The sequence below is a fragment of the Hippocampus guttulatus genome, chromosome 7, assembly GCF_054856545.1.
Source record: "Hippocampus guttulatus isolate MCC_2025c chromosome 7, RoL_Hgut_1.0, whole genome shotgun sequence".
Classification (NCBI taxonomy): domain Eukaryota; kingdom Metazoa; phylum Chordata; class Actinopteri; order Syngnathiformes; family Syngnathidae; genus Hippocampus; species Hippocampus guttulatus.
Window position 1 is genome coordinate 9,335,208 of NC_141267.1, and position 20,737 is coordinate 9,355,944.

At 40.5% G+C, this 20,737-nt stretch overlaps 1 protein-coding gene across 8 annotated transcripts in view; it reads left to right on the forward strand.

The window, feature by feature from the left end:
- Positions 1-20,737, forward strand: part of ptprsa (protein tyrosine phosphatase receptor type Sa) — a 212,590-nt gene that overhangs the window by 181,950 nt on the left and 9,903 nt on the right. For 7 of the 8 annotated variants that reach the window (XM_086116116.1, XM_086116120.1, XM_086116118.1 and 4 more), the window contains 7 exons: positions 1,275-1,372; positions 4,175-4,298; positions 6,568-6,743; positions 10,276-10,395; positions 12,588-12,742; positions 14,929-15,214; positions 19,968-20,146. In XM_086116116.1, coding sequence (XP_085972242.1) covers positions 1,275-1,372; positions 4,175-4,298; positions 6,568-6,743; positions 10,276-10,395; positions 12,588-12,742; positions 14,929-15,214; positions 19,968-20,146 — 1,138 coding nt within the window. Of the gene's footprint in view, positions 1-1,271; positions 1,373-4,174; positions 4,299-6,567; positions 6,744-10,275; positions 10,396-12,587; positions 12,743-14,928; positions 15,215-19,967; positions 20,147-20,737 lie in introns of all 8 variants that reach the window. The other variant, XM_086116119.1, reaches the window with a different exon arrangement.

The window sequence follows — 20,737 nt, forward strand, 5'->3', positions numbered from 1 at the left end:
TGAGCTTTTCAGTCAGCACACCGGCTTTTGTGTTCCAGAGGAATAATATTAATTCTGCGTGTGATCCACTTCAAAGGAGCATGTTTCTTACCGAACTCGTGTCAAGTACATTAATCTGTTAATTCAATGTGTCCACTCATTTTCTGGAGAGTGTCATGGCATTCCATGTCATCTCCATTTGTCTCATGCTCTCGTCGTAATCTTCGCAAATCTCCATGAAGTGGATGCTACCGCTTTGTTGTGTGTGTAAAATGAATTGTTGTCACTAATGAAGATAGACAGCGCTGAGAGCTGGGGCTCTACCTCGAAAGTGCAACTGAAGCAAACAGCATTGTTGACCCTTTTGACTTTGCATTGTCAGTGAGAGGAAACGAAAGATGGTTAATGTCGTCGTTCTGACATGCATGCTGAGTAAGGCCATGGCATTGATTTGTATTTATTTATTTATTATTATTGTTATTATTTTAATTGTGGATATTTAAACATTCATTTGGCATTTGAGCTTGTGTGAAAAAAAAGGCCTCAAATGAAAAAAATACATAAATATTGCCATGCCACATGTGGCTGGTCCAGATTCGATTCGAGTGCTTCAGTATCCGACCCTGAGTGTCGTAAAGATAGTCCACAGTGCTATCCTGCTGGCGACTGTTGTCACAAATGAGTAGTGTCATTACTGATACTATTCTTGCAACGGCAACCTATATGCACATTGGAGGGAGGCTGAAAAAAACTGAACGTCCAACTGTTTGAAAAATAACAGATTTTCAAACCCAAATTGCTCTGTTAATTCAGAAAATTTGGTTTTTATCCTGGAGCACTAGCGATTTTGAAAATAGTTTAGAGTATGCCCTCTACCATTGACTTTTTGTTTTGATTCCAGTAAACATGTTTAAAAATACATTTTCACAGTCCATGCATTCATTATAAATAACAAACTTCCAAAATGAGATTCAAATAAAGCCACAATATCCTCATCACAACTATCTTAAGCAATGTTCATAGTTTTCTTTGCTCCTTTTCTCAATATAAAGTGGTTTTCTCTCCACAAGCTCAAATTCCAAGAACATACCCAGTTACCACATGTTCTTTTAATTGACACCATCTTATGCACAAGCTTCCCCATCTCTAAAACCCAACATTCAACAATGTTACGTATGCACAGAGATTCTCCACTTCAACTACTGTATCGTGTGAAATGTCTACTTTGAAAAGTTGTCCAAATGTGTCAAACTTTCTTTTTCTGCTACTTCATCCTCCGTCGATATGGCAAGCAGGTATGATGAATCACCCTCCCATCCCCATCTCCGAACTGGCTGAGCACACAGAGCTTCTCAAAGCCAACGACAACCTGAAGCTCTCCCAAGAATATGAGGTGGGTGGGCAGAAAGTTTCTCATCCTTCGGATTTTGTAGAAGACTCCATTCCGTTCATTCTGTTCATGAGTGTGTCTATATATGTAGGAATAGGTATGGAGATTACTGTATTTTCCGCTCTATAAAGCGCTTTGGAGTATCAGGCGTACCTTCAATGAATGGCCTATTTTAAAACAGTTTTCATATAAGGTGCATAGAATTGAAGCTACAATCGTGGCTGCGGTTATGTTTTCCATCCACTAGATGGAGCTACACGAAACGGAATACAATACAATACAGCTTTATTGATATAGAGCCTTCACAACCGGTCCAGCTGTAACAAAGCGCTTTACAGGACAGTTAAAATATTACGTCCAAGAAATCAGAATATTGATCCATATATAACGCGCATCGGATTATAAGGTGCACTGTCGGCTTTTGAGAAAACTGAGTGTTTTTAGGTGTGCCTTATAGTGCGGAAAATACGGTACTTGAATTTGAATTCACCAGATCAGAAGCAAACTTAGCATGTTATATGTAAGCACGTGCGTTGGGTTTTACTCAGCTGATGCGTTGTTGTGAATGCCCGTACGTGGTGTGGGGAGGGCGGTGCTAACTGAGCTGTCTTGAGCTCTGCGACCGCTTGGGTTATAAATGACACCGGAGTTGATTAGAAATCAGGAGCGCTGAATCAGCTCTCGTTTGCATACAAGCAATATCTCCCGCTCGCCATCCCTAAATCACTGTGCTGCATGCGAGGCGGAGGGGGAAAAAGGGTACACGAGCATGGATTGCCATCATCATGCCTGACCAAAGATGTTGGATTTGTTGTTGGATAATGACTTCTCATAGCATTGCAGCATTTCTCCAGTATCTATTATTTATAAATCTACAGCCGAGCAGTGAGCTAAAGGGACCAGCTTGTTTCGTTCACGGAGGCGAGAGACGGGAGGGCAAGTGTAATTATTTGGCTTAAAGAGTGAATTTAACCAACCAATCCTCTTCTCCCAATCTATCTTTTACTCTCCCGCCATCCCTGTGCCCTTTCAAACAACCCCATCAGCCCTCAGGAAAAATAAATGACCAAATTAAATAGAGAAGTGTAATTTTAATTTTGTTATTTTCGTGATGAATGGCCACTCGGCCATACGCTCAGGCTTGCCAAGCGCCGCTCTACAGGCCGTTGACTGATTGGGTTTAAGCCAGGCAGGAAGTGGAGGGAGAAAGAAAAAGGGAGGAAAGAGGCAAGAGAGGGAGATGCTGCGGAGGCTCGGTTATGGAGAATTAGCTGAGCCCAGACAGCAGGATAGCGGAACGTAGAAGAGCAGCAATGAGAAGAGAGACCAGGTGCCCACAATTCAGCTTGACTTTACGATTTATCTTTTGTTTGCCATCATTCTCCACATGTTGCAAAATTCTGCCAACTAGTTATACAATGGTATCACTATAACTCATTTGCAGATGTGTAACTATTAACCAGGAATAATTAGAATAAAGCATCCATTGTTTTTTTTGGGGGGGGGGGTCTGTTGAGGGTTTTTAAAATGTATCATCCTCATATCTACGTGTATCCAATTTTTTGCCCTTTGTATTTGTTGCACACTCCAGGGATAGGGCCCTCAAACTGTGCTTCTTTTGATGAGCATCTCTCAAACAATATATATATATATATATATATATATATATATATATATATATATATACACATACAGTGTATATATATATATATGTGTGTGTACACATTTATTTATTTTTGCCTGAACTGTGACCACTGTGTTCCAAGGCGCACATCCTTATGGATTAACTACCTCCGATCTAAAAATTCAAATGTTGATACAAATGTACATCATTGTAAATGCCATATGGTAATTGCATGTTTAAAATATGGTGTTACAGTTTTAGGGTCTCACACCAAACTTTGCTTTCTTTCTGTTTCGAACTCAGGTGTTCAGTCTGCTGCTTGCACCAAAGTTGTTGAATCCATTTTGACTCCATTGCTCTGAGACATGCCAAATTTCAAGTTTGAACATTACCTTAAATATTATCGTAGAACCCCTCAGCTGACTAAATTTAATATGTTATACGAATAGAATATGAAGCATTAGATCAGTGTGTTGTGGGAGCTGTGCCTGTTCTGTATCTTGACCGCTCATTTTGCATGAGTATTTTTTGGTTTAATGATGTCAATAGACCAACAGATATAATAGACTATGCTTGACATGCGGCTTCAGGCGATGTGTGGGGAAGATAAACTGCAGGCCTCTTCCTTCCTTCCTCAAGCTGTCACACTTGATGATTGTTCCCAAAAGACCACACGCAACTAGTGACAGCTTTCCTCACCCACCACACATTGCACAATATCAACAATCAACAATTTCATTCTGTTTAGGCATGTTGATTCTGTTGTTTGTTTAAGCAATTTGTTTCTGGTTACATGTGGTTTATCATGTTTAGAATGCTGCGACAGAGTACATTTACCCATTAAAGGAAGCAGTAATAAAATCAGATCCTTGATTTAATAAATGTCATGGTTCAGATTCGCTCCAAAGTGTGTTTCTACTGAATTTAGTCACAAAGAAAATCAGGATGAGTAAGACAAATGCAATATTATACACTTGGATCACAGTTCCAACTGGACCTTATTCAGTCTGTCAGTCCTTTTTTCATTGTATTTCTGCAAAAGCTCCTCATATATTTCCAACTTGGGAAATTTGTGTCGACATTTTTTTTCTTTTCTGAGATAACATGCAAATTGTTCCACCACCTTGCACATCTCATCTGTGTTCTTCTACTTGTGTTCTTTTGTCTCTGCCCCCCATCAGTCCATTGATCCAGGCCAGCAGTTCACCTGGGAACACTCCAACCTGGAGGTGAACAAGCCCAAAAATCGTTACGCCAATGTCATTGCCTACGACCACTCCCGTATCATCCTGGCTCCCATTGAGGGTAAGGCTCAACCGTCCTCTCCTTGTGCACACTCCCACAGTCATTTTCAACATTTTGAAACTAAACTGTAGCAGTGCGAATCCAGGACTTGTTTCAGTCAAACTAGGTGGAAGGTTTTTTTACTGATTTTCTTGTTGTTTTGGTCAAGATTTATTTCAGGCCATCTTTTGGTTCGGCAATCAGTTTGATCTCACACTTAAGCATGATTCAGGATTTTTAATTTTTATTTTGCACAAGCCAATTTGTTAGCTCATCTTCCACTTCCCTCTAAACTATGCTCAGACACAGCGCTGCAGCTAGAAGATTCTTCCTTTGACGACTAAATCGCTCTAGATGTTGTCAGAGGTAGTCACCCTTCACTGCTGACATTGTTTTGGGGTTGCAACGCGAGAACAAATCCCGACTCCTCTCAATGAGGACAAAATGGCTTCTTCTCCATGCTCTCCTTATGTGTGGGCTAAATGTTCCACGTAGATTTTCAGCACCTCACAATTTGCAAGTGTAACATAAGAAAAACTAAAAAGCTCACAGAGAGAGGAAAAAAGAAAAACAAACGCCTCATCCATAAATACATAAATTAATCAAGTCTGAAATTTCTATTTTACACCACAGTGATTTTGCTATTAGTTTCAGCAGAATAACAATTCATGCACACCGCCTCTTCTCCGTTCATTTAGCCTTGACTAAAACCAAGTCACCACTGTCGGATAGTGCAGAATCCATTTTAATGGAATTCGCGTTGCTTACATTCTATACTCATAATTTCAATTTTTTTCATTACTTTTCCTTCTTAATTTACTCTTCCCTCTTAATGTGAGCATTATGATCTCTGTCTTTCTCTGCAGTATATTTTTCTTCCACTCTTATCCTGGTTTTTGTCCTCACTAAGTCTCCTTTCTTTTAAACTCTTGAATTAGCCCAGCCAAGTGTTTCATTATTTGTCGCTCGAGTGCCGCGACGTCAGTCACAGGGACGTGACTTTCAAACACAAAATGCTCCGTCCCGCGTTCCATTTCACCTGAGAGGACTGTAAAAGTTTGTTTTCGCAACATGTGCCCCACAGTGGCGTCAACTTTGATTTTCACATGTGCAGATTAGAGCTCGGTGACAGATAAGCACGGTGCATGATGATCAAACGACAGACCGACAGCACACTTGAAACTTTGTGCCCTCGGTAACAGGAGCAACCGTGATGCGGTGATCTACATAGTTTACCTTTGAAGTTTTTCGCTTTCTGCTGCAGATGCCAATAGCTACGCTATGTCAGTGAAAGCGAGAGCTCATGATGACAAGTCTTGCTCTCATCATTGGCATTAAAATGTTGCTGGTTTGTATAGGTTCCTCTACGTAGTGAAGCGATGAGGTCATTGCAGCTGCTGAGACCTTTAGACGACGAGTATGAGTCTTAGGGGCCTGTTTACCGGCTCGACCTCCTGCTTTTAGCTTCTCATATACTGTTGGGGCAGTGTTAAATCAGATGGAGTCTGTTATATACCACATCCATAGATATGTAGTCCCGATTGAACAACATTAGACTGAACAGATGGCACAAATCTGGGGGAAAACAGCGCAAGGGGTGCTGCTCTAAGAAGTCAGAGTAGGAGATCACTTGACCTTTTTATGTTTAACATATGTCTCAGAAATGGAGAAACTATTGGGTTTTTAATTATAAACCATCAGAAATGTATTATAAGCTGCAGTTGATAAAAGCAGAAATTGTCTGTTGTTGCCATAGAGACCCTGAACCGCCTCTTCTTGTGGTGTATTCATGCTGGATCTGCTAGACACTTCTCACATTTTAATTACAAGTTGAAAAACAAGTCTTCTTCGTGTCCAGCACTAATTTTTTTCTTTAGCTTCTGCTTATAACATGCTAAAAAAGAGAAAAAAACAAAACAAAAAAAAAACTAATTGAGCTGGAATGTGCTCCAATACGTCACAATCACGAACAGGATACGTGGTATAGACAAATGTCGGATGGATGTTGACTTTGCTATATCGCACTGAACAGTCTAGATGAAGAATCCAGCTCTGTGGCATAATTTATACAATGTTTTTGTGACGTTTTGGAGGCATATTTTTCCCAAAACCTTTTGTTGGTTTCCATAGAACATGATCTGACACATAAAAAGTTTTCCTTGGAAGGTTTTTACATTTTCACTGATGAGGAAAAAAGGCAATTGTTTCTGCATTGTCAAGGGCATGCTCACATGACAAAATTATGTGGAAATAAGGAAATGTGTGTGTGATGCTCTTTTTTTTTGTGTAGGGATCACAGGTAGTGACTACATCAATGCCAACTACATTGATGGCTATAGGAAGCAGAATGCATACATTGCCACCCAGGGCCCTTTACCAGAAACATTTGGAGACTTCTGGAGGATGGTGTGGGAGCAGAGAGCAGCCACTGTGGTCATGATGACCAGACTGGAGGAGAAGTCACGGGTAAGTCTGCTCAAGCGCACGCAACACACTGCAGCTTGCCTCGAGTGACTGCAGTAGCCTTTTTAAAATGCTGTTCCACAATATACATCAAAATCAAATCACTGAATCATGAAGCCGAGGTACAAAATGTGAAAAATGGCGCAGCTTTGCAGTGATTTCCCAGATGCCGACTCCAACTTCATTGGCAGGTAATCAGACTTTATTTTCTTGAGATGGCTCGCTTTCAGAGAAGAATATAAATTACATTTGTGAAATTTAAATGGGGTGGCAAATGCGGTTGCAGGAACAGTTATCTTACAAATGGACTACCTGCTCGCGTCTGATAGTTTGAGCAACAGCCACGGGGGACTTGGCTGTGTTGTTTTTTTATTACCTCTTTGCAGCTACAAAAGTGGGAGAGGTTTCTGTCGGACCAACAAAACATTCGTCCCATACTGGAAAAAGAGCTTAGCAAGTTATAACACTCGAGCGATGCTGCTTTTCGCACAGAGCAGAAAGCTTAAATGAAATTGAGGAGTTTTTGCAGTATTAGTGACTAGTACCTCAGACAGGAGTCTGTTGTTGAAAAAAAGTTCGCTGTAAAGTTAGGCGGAAGCGGCTATGCTTCACTTACACTTTGGATAAAAATGATACAGGGCATACAAAACCTAAGTAGGGTTGTTTTCCCATTTGCAACGATAGCACCTTATTCTCCAGGAAGATTTTCTGTTTCTAGGTTATTAGGTATCGTTTCTAGGTATTTGTTACTAGATCTGTGGAATTTTTTTTTTGCCCGTTCTTCCTCAAGAATATTGTTTAGGTCAGAGCTGAATGGAACTTCTTCTTTTGTCACGAGGTCTTTGAGATTTTCTAAGATTCTGTCACATCAAATGTATCTAACCATGGAACACATTCGAACCAGGGCCTTCCCCAAATAGGTTCCCAAAAATGTAGAAGCATCCAATTGTACACAGTGTCTTGGAAAATCATACTAAGAGGTCCACAGCCCGGTGATTTATCTGTGCCGATGCACACTTTCAAAAAGTAAAAACCACAGACATTAAATAGGTAGATAAAGGAAAACAGTAGCAGTTGAATCCGGAAATATTGCGGGAGCGGTAAACATGACCCAACAACAAACACTAGTGACACCAGTAACAAACTTATCATGGCAGGAGTGAAATAATCAGAATCCATATTGCATACTTCATGAACAACAATACCGAGACTACACCAAAAGATCCATAGCACTCATTAGCAAGAAGAATAGGAAGCCCAAGCTGGAAATAGCCAAAAAGCACATGCGAGCCAAAATTTACTTTACCAAAGTGATTGAAAGGGTAATGTCCAAGAAAGACAGGAACGTAGACACATACTAGCTCACATGAAATTTAATGGACATATTGTCATCGCTTTGGCTTGCCTGAATTCTTCTGAGATGTACTTATTAATATTCATTGATGAACAACATGATGGCAGCAACAAAAGCACCTTCAGAAACATTTTGTGTACAAACTTATAGAATAATGCAATCAAACTGCTTGGGCGACCCGTCACAATTTAGCAAAACACAGCTAAATTGTGCTACATGGAGCATAGTGCCGTGAACCAAGCCAAGACATTCATTGTGTTTGTGCAGCGGCACCAGCGCATCACCATGCCGCGACTGCTAGGGTGCATGAGGAAGGCGCATGTTTCCATGGCCAATGCACTTAGATTGACAAATGTCGAATTTGGGAGGCAGTGTGCTCTGACCACCCTGCAGCGCATGCAATGGGAGAGATGATGGCAGAACAATTTCAGAGTGACAAAATCAAAACTTTTTGGTGGAGGTACACATTGAAAACCGCTTGATGAATCAGTGTTCAATGTCATGTCTGCCCCAGTGTGGTAAACTCTGGAACACAAGACAAGGCACAGCGATGGATGCAAATCTGCAAAGCTGAGGCTTAACTTTGTTGCTAACATATATTCCGCACTGTAAAGAAGCCAAATTTGTGGCTGCTGTTGCATTATGGATGGAGCTATACGAAAGGGAATACAATACAATACAGTTTATTTATATCGAGCTTTCACAACCACTGCAGCTGTAGCAAAGAGCTGAACAGAATATTTAAACTACTACGTCCAAGAAATCAGAATATTGATCCATATATAAGGTGCACTGTCGGCTTTTGAGAAAATCGAATGCCTTTTGGTGTGCGGAAAATATGCTACTTTACTCCAAATCCAGCATACCACCAGGTTACATCCCGTTTAGTTGCTTAGCAAGTAGTACTAAATTTGAACCACCTCCATCATCCCTGCCCCTTTCTGTATCCTAAACCCTGTAGAATATGCATTTAACATGCTAAAGAGAATGCATAGACCTCTAAAACAATTAAAAGTGGGTGTAATAAAATGCAAAAGCATCGCAAAGGCTTGGTGATGTCAATGGGTCACGGCCTTTATTGCAACAAAGTGATTCTGGTGTTGTACTTTGACTGACCAAAATGTGTGTTTTGTTAAGAACAAAACTATCTAATCTAAACTCTCTATTTATATAAATACATGGAAATAAAACCAAACACTGAACATAATTGCTCTGGCCAAAGTAAAAGCTTTGGCCTCTCTGTTTGTCTATTTAAACTCAAAACTATAAATAAATGAGCTGGTTCCATGGTATTTCCTTTCCAGTACCATGTTGTCATACCCATTGAGAGCATTGTTGGGAACTTAAGCTGAAATCTTGGATGAGCGTCTCAAAACAAATACCATTAAAATAGAAAAGCACAATGTGAAACCATCTAGTAATTTCATCACAACCAGTGGACTTGTTGTGTGTCAAAAATACAAATATGACATCAACCTGTCAAGCCAAACCAGTGTCAACATCAGACTTATATACCGCGGGTGTCTCCACTTCATCTCACCTCTCCTCAGTTGCTTACCTGTGCACCAACCTGACAGGCGCTGTCCTCCACTGTCAGACATGATCAGCGCATGTGGCCGCTGGAAGCTCAGTGTCAGTTTGAGCAGGAAATGAGAGAGAAGGTGTCTTCCAGGGTGTCACACCATATTGAACGTGAATGAGATGCACTGACATAGGAGGCAGGTGATGTGTTTTTGCAGGCTTGCTGCACAAGCACTGAAAAGCAAACGTTCAAGCAGATGTTGAATGAAAAAAATTGAGTCGAGCATGCAGATGTGCTTGACTTTTTTTTACATTAGTTACTGTGTAGTAAAGGGTTCAGATGGGAATTGTGGAAATTATAACAAGACAGTGTGTGTGTTCATGTGTGTGCGTGCGTTTGCGTGTGTGTGCGTGGTTGTGTGTGTTTACTGTGCATTTCTCAGTTGTGAAGTACAAAGAAGCTCTTTTAGAGCTTCTGTCAGCTCTCACTGCTGTTTTAACCGACACGGTTCTCTGAAATGTGTGAGATGAGCTACGGTCTTCCGTCAGTTTCCGTGTACTGTATTTCTTTGACATTCAGCATGTCGTTGCAATTCCTCCTTTCACATGATGCAATTTTTTTACATCTCATTTTTTTAAATTCTCTTCTCTTTTTCACAGATAAAATGTGACCAGTACTGGCCCAGTCGTGGCACAGAAACCTACGGTATGACTCAAGTGACCCTGTTGGACACCATCGAATTAGCCACTTTTTGTGTGCGCACCTTTTCCTTGCACAAGGTAAATATTATATATATATATATATATATATATATATATATATATATATATATATATATATATATATATATATATATATATATATATATATATAATGTGTATTCATCCATAGTGAATTCATGCGACATAAAAAGGGGCTGATACTATGTGTGTGTGTCAGTATGTGTATGTACTGTAAGATTGTATATGGCAGCCTGCAGTTGTTCAGCGCACTCTCTTCAATGCATCTCTTAGTGTGTCTGCCAATGCCAAAATGGAGCACTTAGGTGAAGTGAGCAGAAGAGACACTCAATATACATAATTGGCAGATTGCTCAAGCTCACGCACACAAACAAACAGACAGACAAAAGTTCCAACACAACAAATATGAAAACATTAGTTGTAAGCCATGGCCTGATTCCCGGCAGCGTCTCAAGATGTCTTAAACCTGTCTTCAAGCATCCAGTGTGTCAGGCATTTGTCTTGATTGCTCACATTTACATTTGGACTCAGACAGCATGTCGTTTGCTGTGTTAAATCACGGATGAGTCGTGCATCCACAAGAGGGGAGTGCATGTGTATGCACTTGTGTGTGTGTGTGTGTGTGTGTGTGTGTGTATGCACTTGTGTGTGTGTGTGTGTGTGTGTGTGTGTGTGTGTGTGTGTGTGTGTGTGTGTGTGTGTGTGTGTGTGTGTGTGTGTGTGTGTGTGTGTGGCCAGATTCATTATTTATTTTTTAAGCATGAATTGTGTGCGCATTTGGAACTCTGATGACATTTAAAATGTGGGTTTTCATCGATGGGAATAGATTTGTAAATCTTTAGATTAAAAATCGCTTATATTCTCAGAATATTATTTGATAATATGAGGAAATTAATGAGGACTAACGTAATGGCAAATTGCACCACTACACCCCAGTGTTGATATCATGATAATCTGGAGTCATAAACCATTGAAATCATAATAATCATCATTTTCAAGTGTCAAGTGGTGTCATAACTTTGGGGTATTATCATATCTACAAAATAGTATTTTATTGCTTTGACAGTTTCAGTTTATAGTATCGTCGTAAGTAGGGAACAGAAGTATGTTTGACAGATTTTTTTTTCTGCCGTGCAAATCAAAAAACAATTTAATGTTGACTGTAATTAATACACGTCTAACTGTTGAAACCATGAAACCATTTTGCTAAGGCTGAACTGATTTCTTTTGGTTTAAGTTCAAAAATGCCTGTTTGGGGTTTAAAGGCTCGCAGTGAGACATAGACTGAAAAACAAAAAAAAATGTCTGACATAATTGTACACAAACACTCATGTGAATGTTAACCATGTCCCATTTTCGAAACGAAAGGCATTTGAAAAGACAAGAGGGCACAATGAGAGATCACATTTAAGTTAAATTAAAGTAGACATCACAAGCGCTATTTGCACAGTCACACACACACACACACACACACACACATTATCACGCTGAGTCACCTTCCATTAATTGAATCTGTGCTAAGACATATTGTATAGAATCTGAGCTCATTTCATCCCGTGCCTTGGTGAGGAAAAAAAATATTTTGCTGGATTTGTGTTTCGGTAGTAGAGGGTGGCGGCAGATGCACAAAAACAGCGTATCTTCAAAGCAGTGGCTGTGGTCAGGATCCATATGTATGCGTTTCCAGCAGTGATGCAAAAATGTCTCCTCACAAGTAGCAGCCGATGGCTTGTCAGTTTTTTTGCTGGCCGCCTCGGCAGCAAAATCAGGGAGTGTCCAAAGAAAAACCCATAAAAATAAGAACTAGGCCAGTTCGCTTTTAATTACCGCACTCATTTATTCATTTATTCAGCAAGTGGGGGGGGGGGGGGGGACCTGTCAGGAAAGCAGAAAGGCTGCATTGAAATGCAAACAGTATCTCCATAAAGAGGAGAAGAGGAGAGGACTGAACGATGAAGGGATTTCTCTTCTCTCATACTGCGCAAAGATTCTTTCTCTGGATCCTTTTTTCTCAGCTGTAGCTTACCAAAATCTATAAAACATTCACCCCTTTTATAGGAACTGCAATGAATGTTGAAAATTTAACCAACAAAAAAAATTGTCAGTAAAAGAAGCTAAATCATTGGATTCATATCAATCAGTGTGAAGTCACGCAAATCTAAATAGTAGGCTCACTGGGGGAAAACAACCTATTTTCTTCAATCAAACACAGCTCCCTTCGTTCTGTTTAGAATGGATCGAGTGAGAAACGTGAGGTTCGCCAGTTCCAGTTCACAGCGTGGCCTGACCACGGTGTGCCAGAATACCCGACGCCCTTCTTGGCCTTCCTCCGGAGGGTCAAGACCTGCAACCCGCCTGATGCTGGACCCATCATCGCACACTGCAGGTCAGCAACAGTAACTCTGGTCATAATGCAATCTGCAGAGGTGTTTGTATCTTGAATATAAAACTGGAGTCATATTCGCTCCCAACAAGAAAGTCAAGTGAAATGATTTTGTTGTAGAATGAAATGAATCATAAATGTGAAAATGTGTGCCAGGGATGCTATTTTTTTTTTACTTTGTCTTTTTGCTAACCGCTAAACAGATAATTAAAGCAGGTGGAGTGTGCATAAAACAGGTTCCAATGTGTCAGAATAACATGTGTGACATGCTTTTGATAAATAAAAAAAATATATATATATATCTTTGGGATAGATAATCATATTTTTTTGTCTTGTTAAAATTACACCATTTTACATTCACTCCACACACTGCTGGGCCAACGACACACCATCGTTTTGTTAGATTGACAACCTGATGGATCTCATGTGCTCTGTCGTCTAGCGACTCACTCAATGAAAGCATTTTAATTCACAGAGGAGGATATTTCCTTTCACGTTTATTTCACACTTGAGGGGTGGGCAGGACCCAACGTCAAGACTTTTTTTTTTCTTTCTTTTGCAGATTTACACAAACATGAACATCCTGAACATACATTTTATTGGATTGAGTTCATTTGGGCAGTTAAAAACTACAATCAACATATAGGTGGGGCATATAAAACATTGACAAGTGGACAAAATGGCATATGTCCTCCCCCTGTATAGAGTATTATGGATTAAATAATTCACATAGAAAACCATTGTCACTCTTTCTTAACTGTTGCAGGTATTTTCTCTCTCCAGTGATCACATGATCTTCCCCTTTAAAGCACCACTGCATTCTGCTCCCATTCTCTCCGTGTCTGTCTCTTGTTTCCAAACGCCGTCAAAAAGACTCACCCTAATCCGATCCCATTTTCATGTTTCTTCCTTTTTTTCTGCCCTGTAGCCTTTTACAGATTGTACTACTCAAAAAGGCTTATTCAAAGCCATCCTTTTTGTCATGATAAGAAGACCCCAATCAGTCCAAAGCGTTACACTAGAAAACTGAAATGACAGCTTGTGTACGGTTGACATTATTGTTTCTAATGCATTTTTAGTACATTCCATCACAAGTAGTATAGAATCACAGGACGCAACATTAGGTGCCCCGGTACTCTACGATCACAATCCGGTACAATACAGTAGCTGTTTCAAAAGAATACGCCTCAATGAACAAAATAAAATAGCAACTGAAAATAATCATTTAACAATGTATTTATTATTTTCACCGGAGTTTGTACTGTATCATACGATCCTAATACTTGACGTACTGTAGATGGGGCAGCTATCTGCCTTGAACCCTTGCTTTGAGAGACAACCAAATGATAGTGTGATTGCGGTTGGGATGAGAGAACATTGCCTTAGGCCACAGGTGTCAAACTCAAAGCCCAGGGGCCATATTCGGCCCGCCGGATCATTTTATGTGGCCCGCGAAAGCAAATCATATGCGTGAACTTGCTAAAATCTGTATCGAAATGTCAAATTGTCATGTGTAATAAATAACGTTGAGATTTTGCAATTATTTTGTTACCCTGTTCACACTCATTTGAACAATTATTGAACAAACTATTATAATTGACTAGACTGATTTCAAAACTAGTAAAATATTCATTTGCTGTGTACAAGTAATAATTTTGTGGTTTCACTGTCATCACGGCCCTCCGAGGGATGACGCAACTCCAAACTGGCCCGCGACTAGAATGAGTTTGACACCCCTGCCTTTGGCCATCGAGATAGAAATAGTCTTTTGTTCCTTTCCAATGAAAAACTCGCAGGTCTGTCATTCCTGTCAATTTCTTATTTGAATTGAAAAACTCCACACTTATTTTTCCTTGGACCGCAAGAACTTGTAGTACCGGTCATTAGTGGTGTCACTCTATCAACAGGAATGATAATCCCAAAAAATTGTCCACAGTATTTTGCCTTTGATAGGTTGATAAGGTAATTATTTGAAATATCTGCTTGTATATAGTGGTATGTAATTCCACACTGTGTAAATCAAAATGTTTTTTTTCTTTTATTGCTTTTGGAGTGAATCTCATTTTCCTTCTCTCCCCTTTCTAAATATATCGAGTAGTTTAACATTGTCTCCTGGTATTGTGATGGGGTAAATAACCCCAATTTTGTCTTGTTAATGTACTGTATTTATTTTTTTCTCCTCTCTACAGCGCTGGTGTTGGTCGGACAGGTTGTTTCATTGTCATCGACGCCATGCTCGAGCGAATCAAGCATGAGAAGACTGTTGACATTTACGGCCACGTGACACTGATGCGCTCACAGCGCAACTATATGGTGCAAACAGAGGACCAGTACAGCTTCATTCATGACGCGTTGCTGGAGGCGGTGGCCTGCGGTAACACTGAGGTGGCGGCCCGCAGCCTCTACTCCTACATCCAGAAGCTGGCTCAGGTGGAGAGCGGCGAGCACGTCACCGGCATGGAGCTTGAGTTCAAGGTACAAGGATGCGACCTGAAGCTTTGAGATTTATTCTTGAATAGAGTGCCAGACAACACTCTGAACTTGCGGCTTGAAAAAAAAAAACTGTTGAAATGAAGCACAATTAAATATTAAAACATTCATTGAAAGAAAATTTATCTGTAGACATTAGCAATGACGTTTTCGTAAAACATTGTATTTACAGCACTCTACTTTAAATGCGTTTGAAATGGGATATGTAAAACCGAATTGCGGTTTCTTCTCGAAAGCATTCAAATCATTCATAATTTTAGAGCACTTTCAAAGTGCCCTTCATTTTGTGTTGTGATTATGCCTTTTTATGTTACGATCCTGTAAATTCCCTGTAGATATTTGTGTTTAACCATCAAAACAACATTATTGTTTTGGAAAAGAGGCTGGTAAAAGGTGAACGTAATACCGTGGAAGTTTATGGTCCCTTAGGAGTCAAAATTAAGACACTTTAATTGCAATGCACTTCTGTTTAAAGGGGATTTTGCCAGCCTTCTCTACAGATGGACCCAAGCAAACGTTCCCATGGATAGAGCAATACAAAAGGCAATTGTTATTATGCGTCTAGCACACAAGCGCGCTGGCCAGGCTGCATGGAAATCCACTTCGTTGCCAGCTGTTAGAACATTTAATAGCTTGTAGAACTTTTTGATCTATTTCAAGCAAATGGGGAGAGTTGGGGCCGTGCCATCGCTCAGGCAGTGAATAAAACAAGGAGAGCGGGTGGCTCTTTTCACATTGCATTTGCAAGTCAGTCTCTGTAAATTTCTGCCACACGAGCTCATGTGTTCCACGGGAATTTGTTGAGTGTTGTTAGTGTATATTTTCTGAGGTATGTCGTATGTTTTCACCTTTTTGATGATACAAAGCTTAAATGATGTTCCAGATGATACAAAAGTTTAACAAAACATTACAATCTATGAAGCATAGACTGCTTTAAAAAAAAATAATTATGTATTTTTTAACAATTGCTTGAATAACACCAAAAGTCAGGAGTCTTCTCAGTATGTTTGAATTGTGTCATAGTTTCATAATTTGAGTGTAATGCTCGAGTTAGTCTTCCCATTCGCCATTCATCAGCATGGCAACCCGCCAAGAGACAATAACGGTGCTGGTGTGTTTTCACTTAGCGAGGCACGGTAGTGATAAAATCACAGTGTGAGTAACAGATTATAATGCTGAGCTGGTGTCAGGAGTTGAACAGGGAATAATCATGTTCACTCTAAAGTCTATATTAAGTAAGAGAAGTGGAAGTGAAGGTGGCTGGGTGGTAGTATATTACTGAGGGTGGCTGCTTTGGATGATGAACAAAGAAACAAGTGCATTTAGCCTAGTGTTAAGAAGGAGACTCGGGGAAAAAAGATGAAAGAAGCGCTTGTATGCAAGATTTAGGTTGGTAGTGGAGCATTAAAAAGGGAGAAAGAGTGATTTGCACTTAAATTCAGGTGTTGTACGTGCACAAGATTGAAGACTTTTTGGGGAAAAGCAAGCATAAACTTAAGATGACCGTCACCGATGCATTTCTATTTCCACAATCATTGCCCAAAAAGTTCATGCTAGTTTCTGATACCACCACTGCACTAATCCTTGTTGGGGAACATGCCACGTTTAACCCAGTCTACTGCGCTATAAATGGAAAGGAATTGGCGTGGTGGTTTAGAGATACCCTTGATGCTTCTCTGATCTGTCGCATGGAGAGTTTGGCCAGCCTTGGATCCGATTCACGTACCCACTGTAGTGTTTGGTGATATAGCCGAGGGCCTCTGTTGTGCTGCCAGGCCACCTTGAGCTCATCCAGGTCCCTGGTGTAGTGCTGATCAAAAGGCAAGGCTGAAGCGGGAGGGATGAAGGGATGCCAGCAAGAGGAAAGCCTGAATGAAATCCAAGTGAATAGGTGTTCGTGTTAAAGGGGAATCGGGGGAGAAATGTTACATTCTAAAGACCGACCTTATTCACATAAAAATGTGAGGACAGAACGTGCGCACACGCGGGCGCACACACACACACTGTGTGAAGAACATTGGGGATGACGTCGGTCACATCAAGTTTTTTGAAACTCGTTCATCTTACGTTCTTCTGTCAGTGATATCATTTTTAGTGGCACCTCTGTGACGCCTGACTGTGATACATAACTAACCCACTCAAAACCTGTTATCAACTTGATGCTATCGGTATTCAAAAGGATTTCATTAAGACATCTGGGAACTGTTGTAATTGTGGGGAAAAATGGACATCTCTGAAATGCATAAGAAGTAACTCACAATGTTCATACAAGACACAAGAGTTTATGTGGTTGTGAAAAGGAAATCACTGCCTACCTTCGTTGAGACCTGACGCGGGGACATGGGATGCACTTTCGCAGTGTTAACTCTCGTCGCTTACGTGTACCGTTTTAAAATGCTTCTCTCGGCCCTCCAGATTGCCATTCTTTGCCCGTGTCCTCTGTGAATTGTGCATGAAACAAACTCTGAATGAGAATAATAATGACAATAAAAGACACAGCGGAACAGCTGTGATCGCAAGCTGCTGACCGCTAACAACTTCCTGTGATGCAGGTTACGCGCCACCGTAGGTTAAAGGTGACCTGCTTTTTTATTTCATTTGAGCTTTTTAAATACTTTTTGTGATGCTAACGGTGCAGTGTGCACTAACACAAAAATACATCATATTAGGAAAACATACACATAAATGATTTGGCTTGTTTTTCCCCCCCCCCCCCCACGACGCCCCTTGCGATCGACTTGGGACAAGTGTGTGAGCTATTGTGATTGACGTATTGGACTGCTATAAGATAAGAAAACCGTTATTATAGGCGCCCTGCGATTGGCTGGCAACTGATTCAGGGTGTCCCCCGCCTACTGCCCGAAGACGGCTGGGATAGGCTCCAGCACCCCCCGCGACCCTAGAGAGGATCAAGCGGTTCGGAAAATGGATGGATGGATGGATGGATTTATTATAGGCTATCGTTCATCCGATCCCACACATTCCTGGGCCAGCAGCAAGTCCTGCTTTCTTTAGATTGTCAGCCAGTGTATTTTGCTAGTGCGTCCCTGCTCCCCTTTTCTGCCACGCTCAGCGGTGAGTGTCTGCAGTTTCCGACTGCTTACGTGTAATACCGTATTGGCCCAAATATAAGACGGCCCTGATTATGAGACGACCCCCTCTTTTTCAAGACTCAAGTTTGAAAAAAGACTTATTTGAACACCAAATTAATTTTTATACAGAAAATAATTACAGTACATCTGAAACAAATGATTATAACAATATATTTGAGAGAAAAAGCATGTTATTTTGCCTCATTCAAATCTAAAGTGCAATCACATTCGTAAATGACTGGCTTGTGGTTTTTGAAATGTAAATTACATCATAACTTCTCCTCAGCTGCCGGTTAACCTGGCCGATCTTCGACCCACTTTTCTCCAGATTGTCGCTACGTTTCTCCATTTTCTGTTATCTCTTCTATTATTTTCTTCTTTTTTCCTTCTTACCGCTATTTTTTATTTTTCTTCTTTGTGCGACTGCTATTTTTTTTTTTTCTTCGTGGCAGGGGTTCACTTTGGCCTGGGCCCTGAGGAGTCAAGTTCAGCATTTGCTTCATTCATATCTGGCGCCATCTAGCGTCGTGAATGGGTATAATGTCTCGACCCCGAATATAAGACGACCCCCACTTTTTCAGTCTTATTTCAATGCAAAAAACACCGTCTTATATTCGAGCCAATACGGTAGTAGAAGCAGAATGTGGAAAACAAGCCAGTGTCAAAGACAATTAAAAAAAATGTGAATGGACACAAACGAAAACTCTCCCCCACCCTTTGTACTGTCAACAACTTGACGGAGAAGTAAGGTTTGTTCAAAAGAAGCTAATGTCGCTATCTCAGTTAAAGCAAGTGAGATTCGGTTGAATTATTACTGGTGGATGTAGCATTTCATTATCAAGCACATGTCAACTAAATAGAAAAAAAAATTGTTGCACGTCACCCAAAGGGAGGTTGAGATTTGAAATTACTGTATGTCGTTGAGCGTCCAGTCAGAAGCTATATGCACCAACTGCTAGCTAAGCAGTGGAGATGCACAGATAACATCACTTACTGAATTTGTATTTGTAGGCCAGCCTGTTGAGGCAGCAAGCTTGGGCCCATTTTGTTTTTCGTTTCCCTAATTAAGCCACACGTTCTCAACTTTTTGAGACAAACTTTTGATTTAATCCTTAATTTAAGTAATTCACTGGATAATTGCTGGATCATTTCTATCCTTAGTTTGAATATCCCTCTGCAACGTTTTTTTGGTTGGTTTTTTTTTCATAGATTGCAACAATTATCAAAGGAGACAGTGACCCACTTTTCAAAGAGTTTGCTGTTTTCTTCATTCTTTATCTACAAGCTTGTTTATGTGTGTTTGTGTTTGGCATAGATCCTCGCAAGTGATATCAAGCACCCCCCAGACTCAGTCATTTAAAGAAGAGGATAAACATTTTGAAAATACCATACTTTCTGCGGAATGCATACTTACTATGCAGGCCTTTAAAACTGTAGCATCAATGTGTTTTAACAATCAGGCTAGTGATCAGTCTGATTCACGGCTGGCATGAAAATATCTCATCTACATTATCTTCATTTGTCCTCCACCAATGCTCGCTCTGCGTATTTATTTATTTTTTTGCTCTTTTTTTTCTTGCCCACTTCTTTGGCTATCTTTGTCAGATCTTTATTTCTCAATATTCCTCCTTGTTTTGTGTTGCCAGCGTTTGGCCAACTCCAAAGCCCACACGTCACGCTTCATCAGTGCCAACCTACCCTGCAACAAGTTCAAGAATCGCCTGGTCAACATCATGCCCTACGAGACCACGCGTGTCTGCCTGCAGCCAATCAGAGGCCTGGAAGGATCTGACTACATTAATTCCAGTTTTATTGATGGATACAGGTAGGAGGATGTGGTTGTGTGTATTGTCAGGACAGCTTTTTTTGTTTGTTTTGTTTTGCAAAGTATACGTAAACGGCACGGATGGAAGACAAGGTTTTTAAGCAGTAATAGGTCCCGCACAAGAGTTTGCATTACTGGCAGGAGGGCTTGGCTATGCAGTGGAACCTCAGAACTGAAACGTGTTTGAAAGATGTACAATTCAAGAGTCTTAAGTTGCAAAAATCTTGAACCACAGTCATGCATATTGTCATGTGAAACCTCAGCATACACTGTGAAAGGACTCAAGCAAGTGGTCAACATTTTCTTGGGCTTTTTGCCACATTCCCAAAAAAAGGACAAGCCGCAACCATAGGGAACTTGAAAATAGAAGAATGCGCCTCAGAAGTAACCAGAATGTATACAGACTCACAATGTAACAGTTACTTGACATGTCTGTGGCTCACTCAAGCTTATCCTCTCTCTCTCTCTCTCTCTCTCTCTCTCTCTCTCTCTCTCTCTCTCTCTCTATATATATATATATATATATACACGTGGTTCGTTTATCACGGCTTCAGTGCATCGCGGATTTTTTCAAACATATTTACAACATAT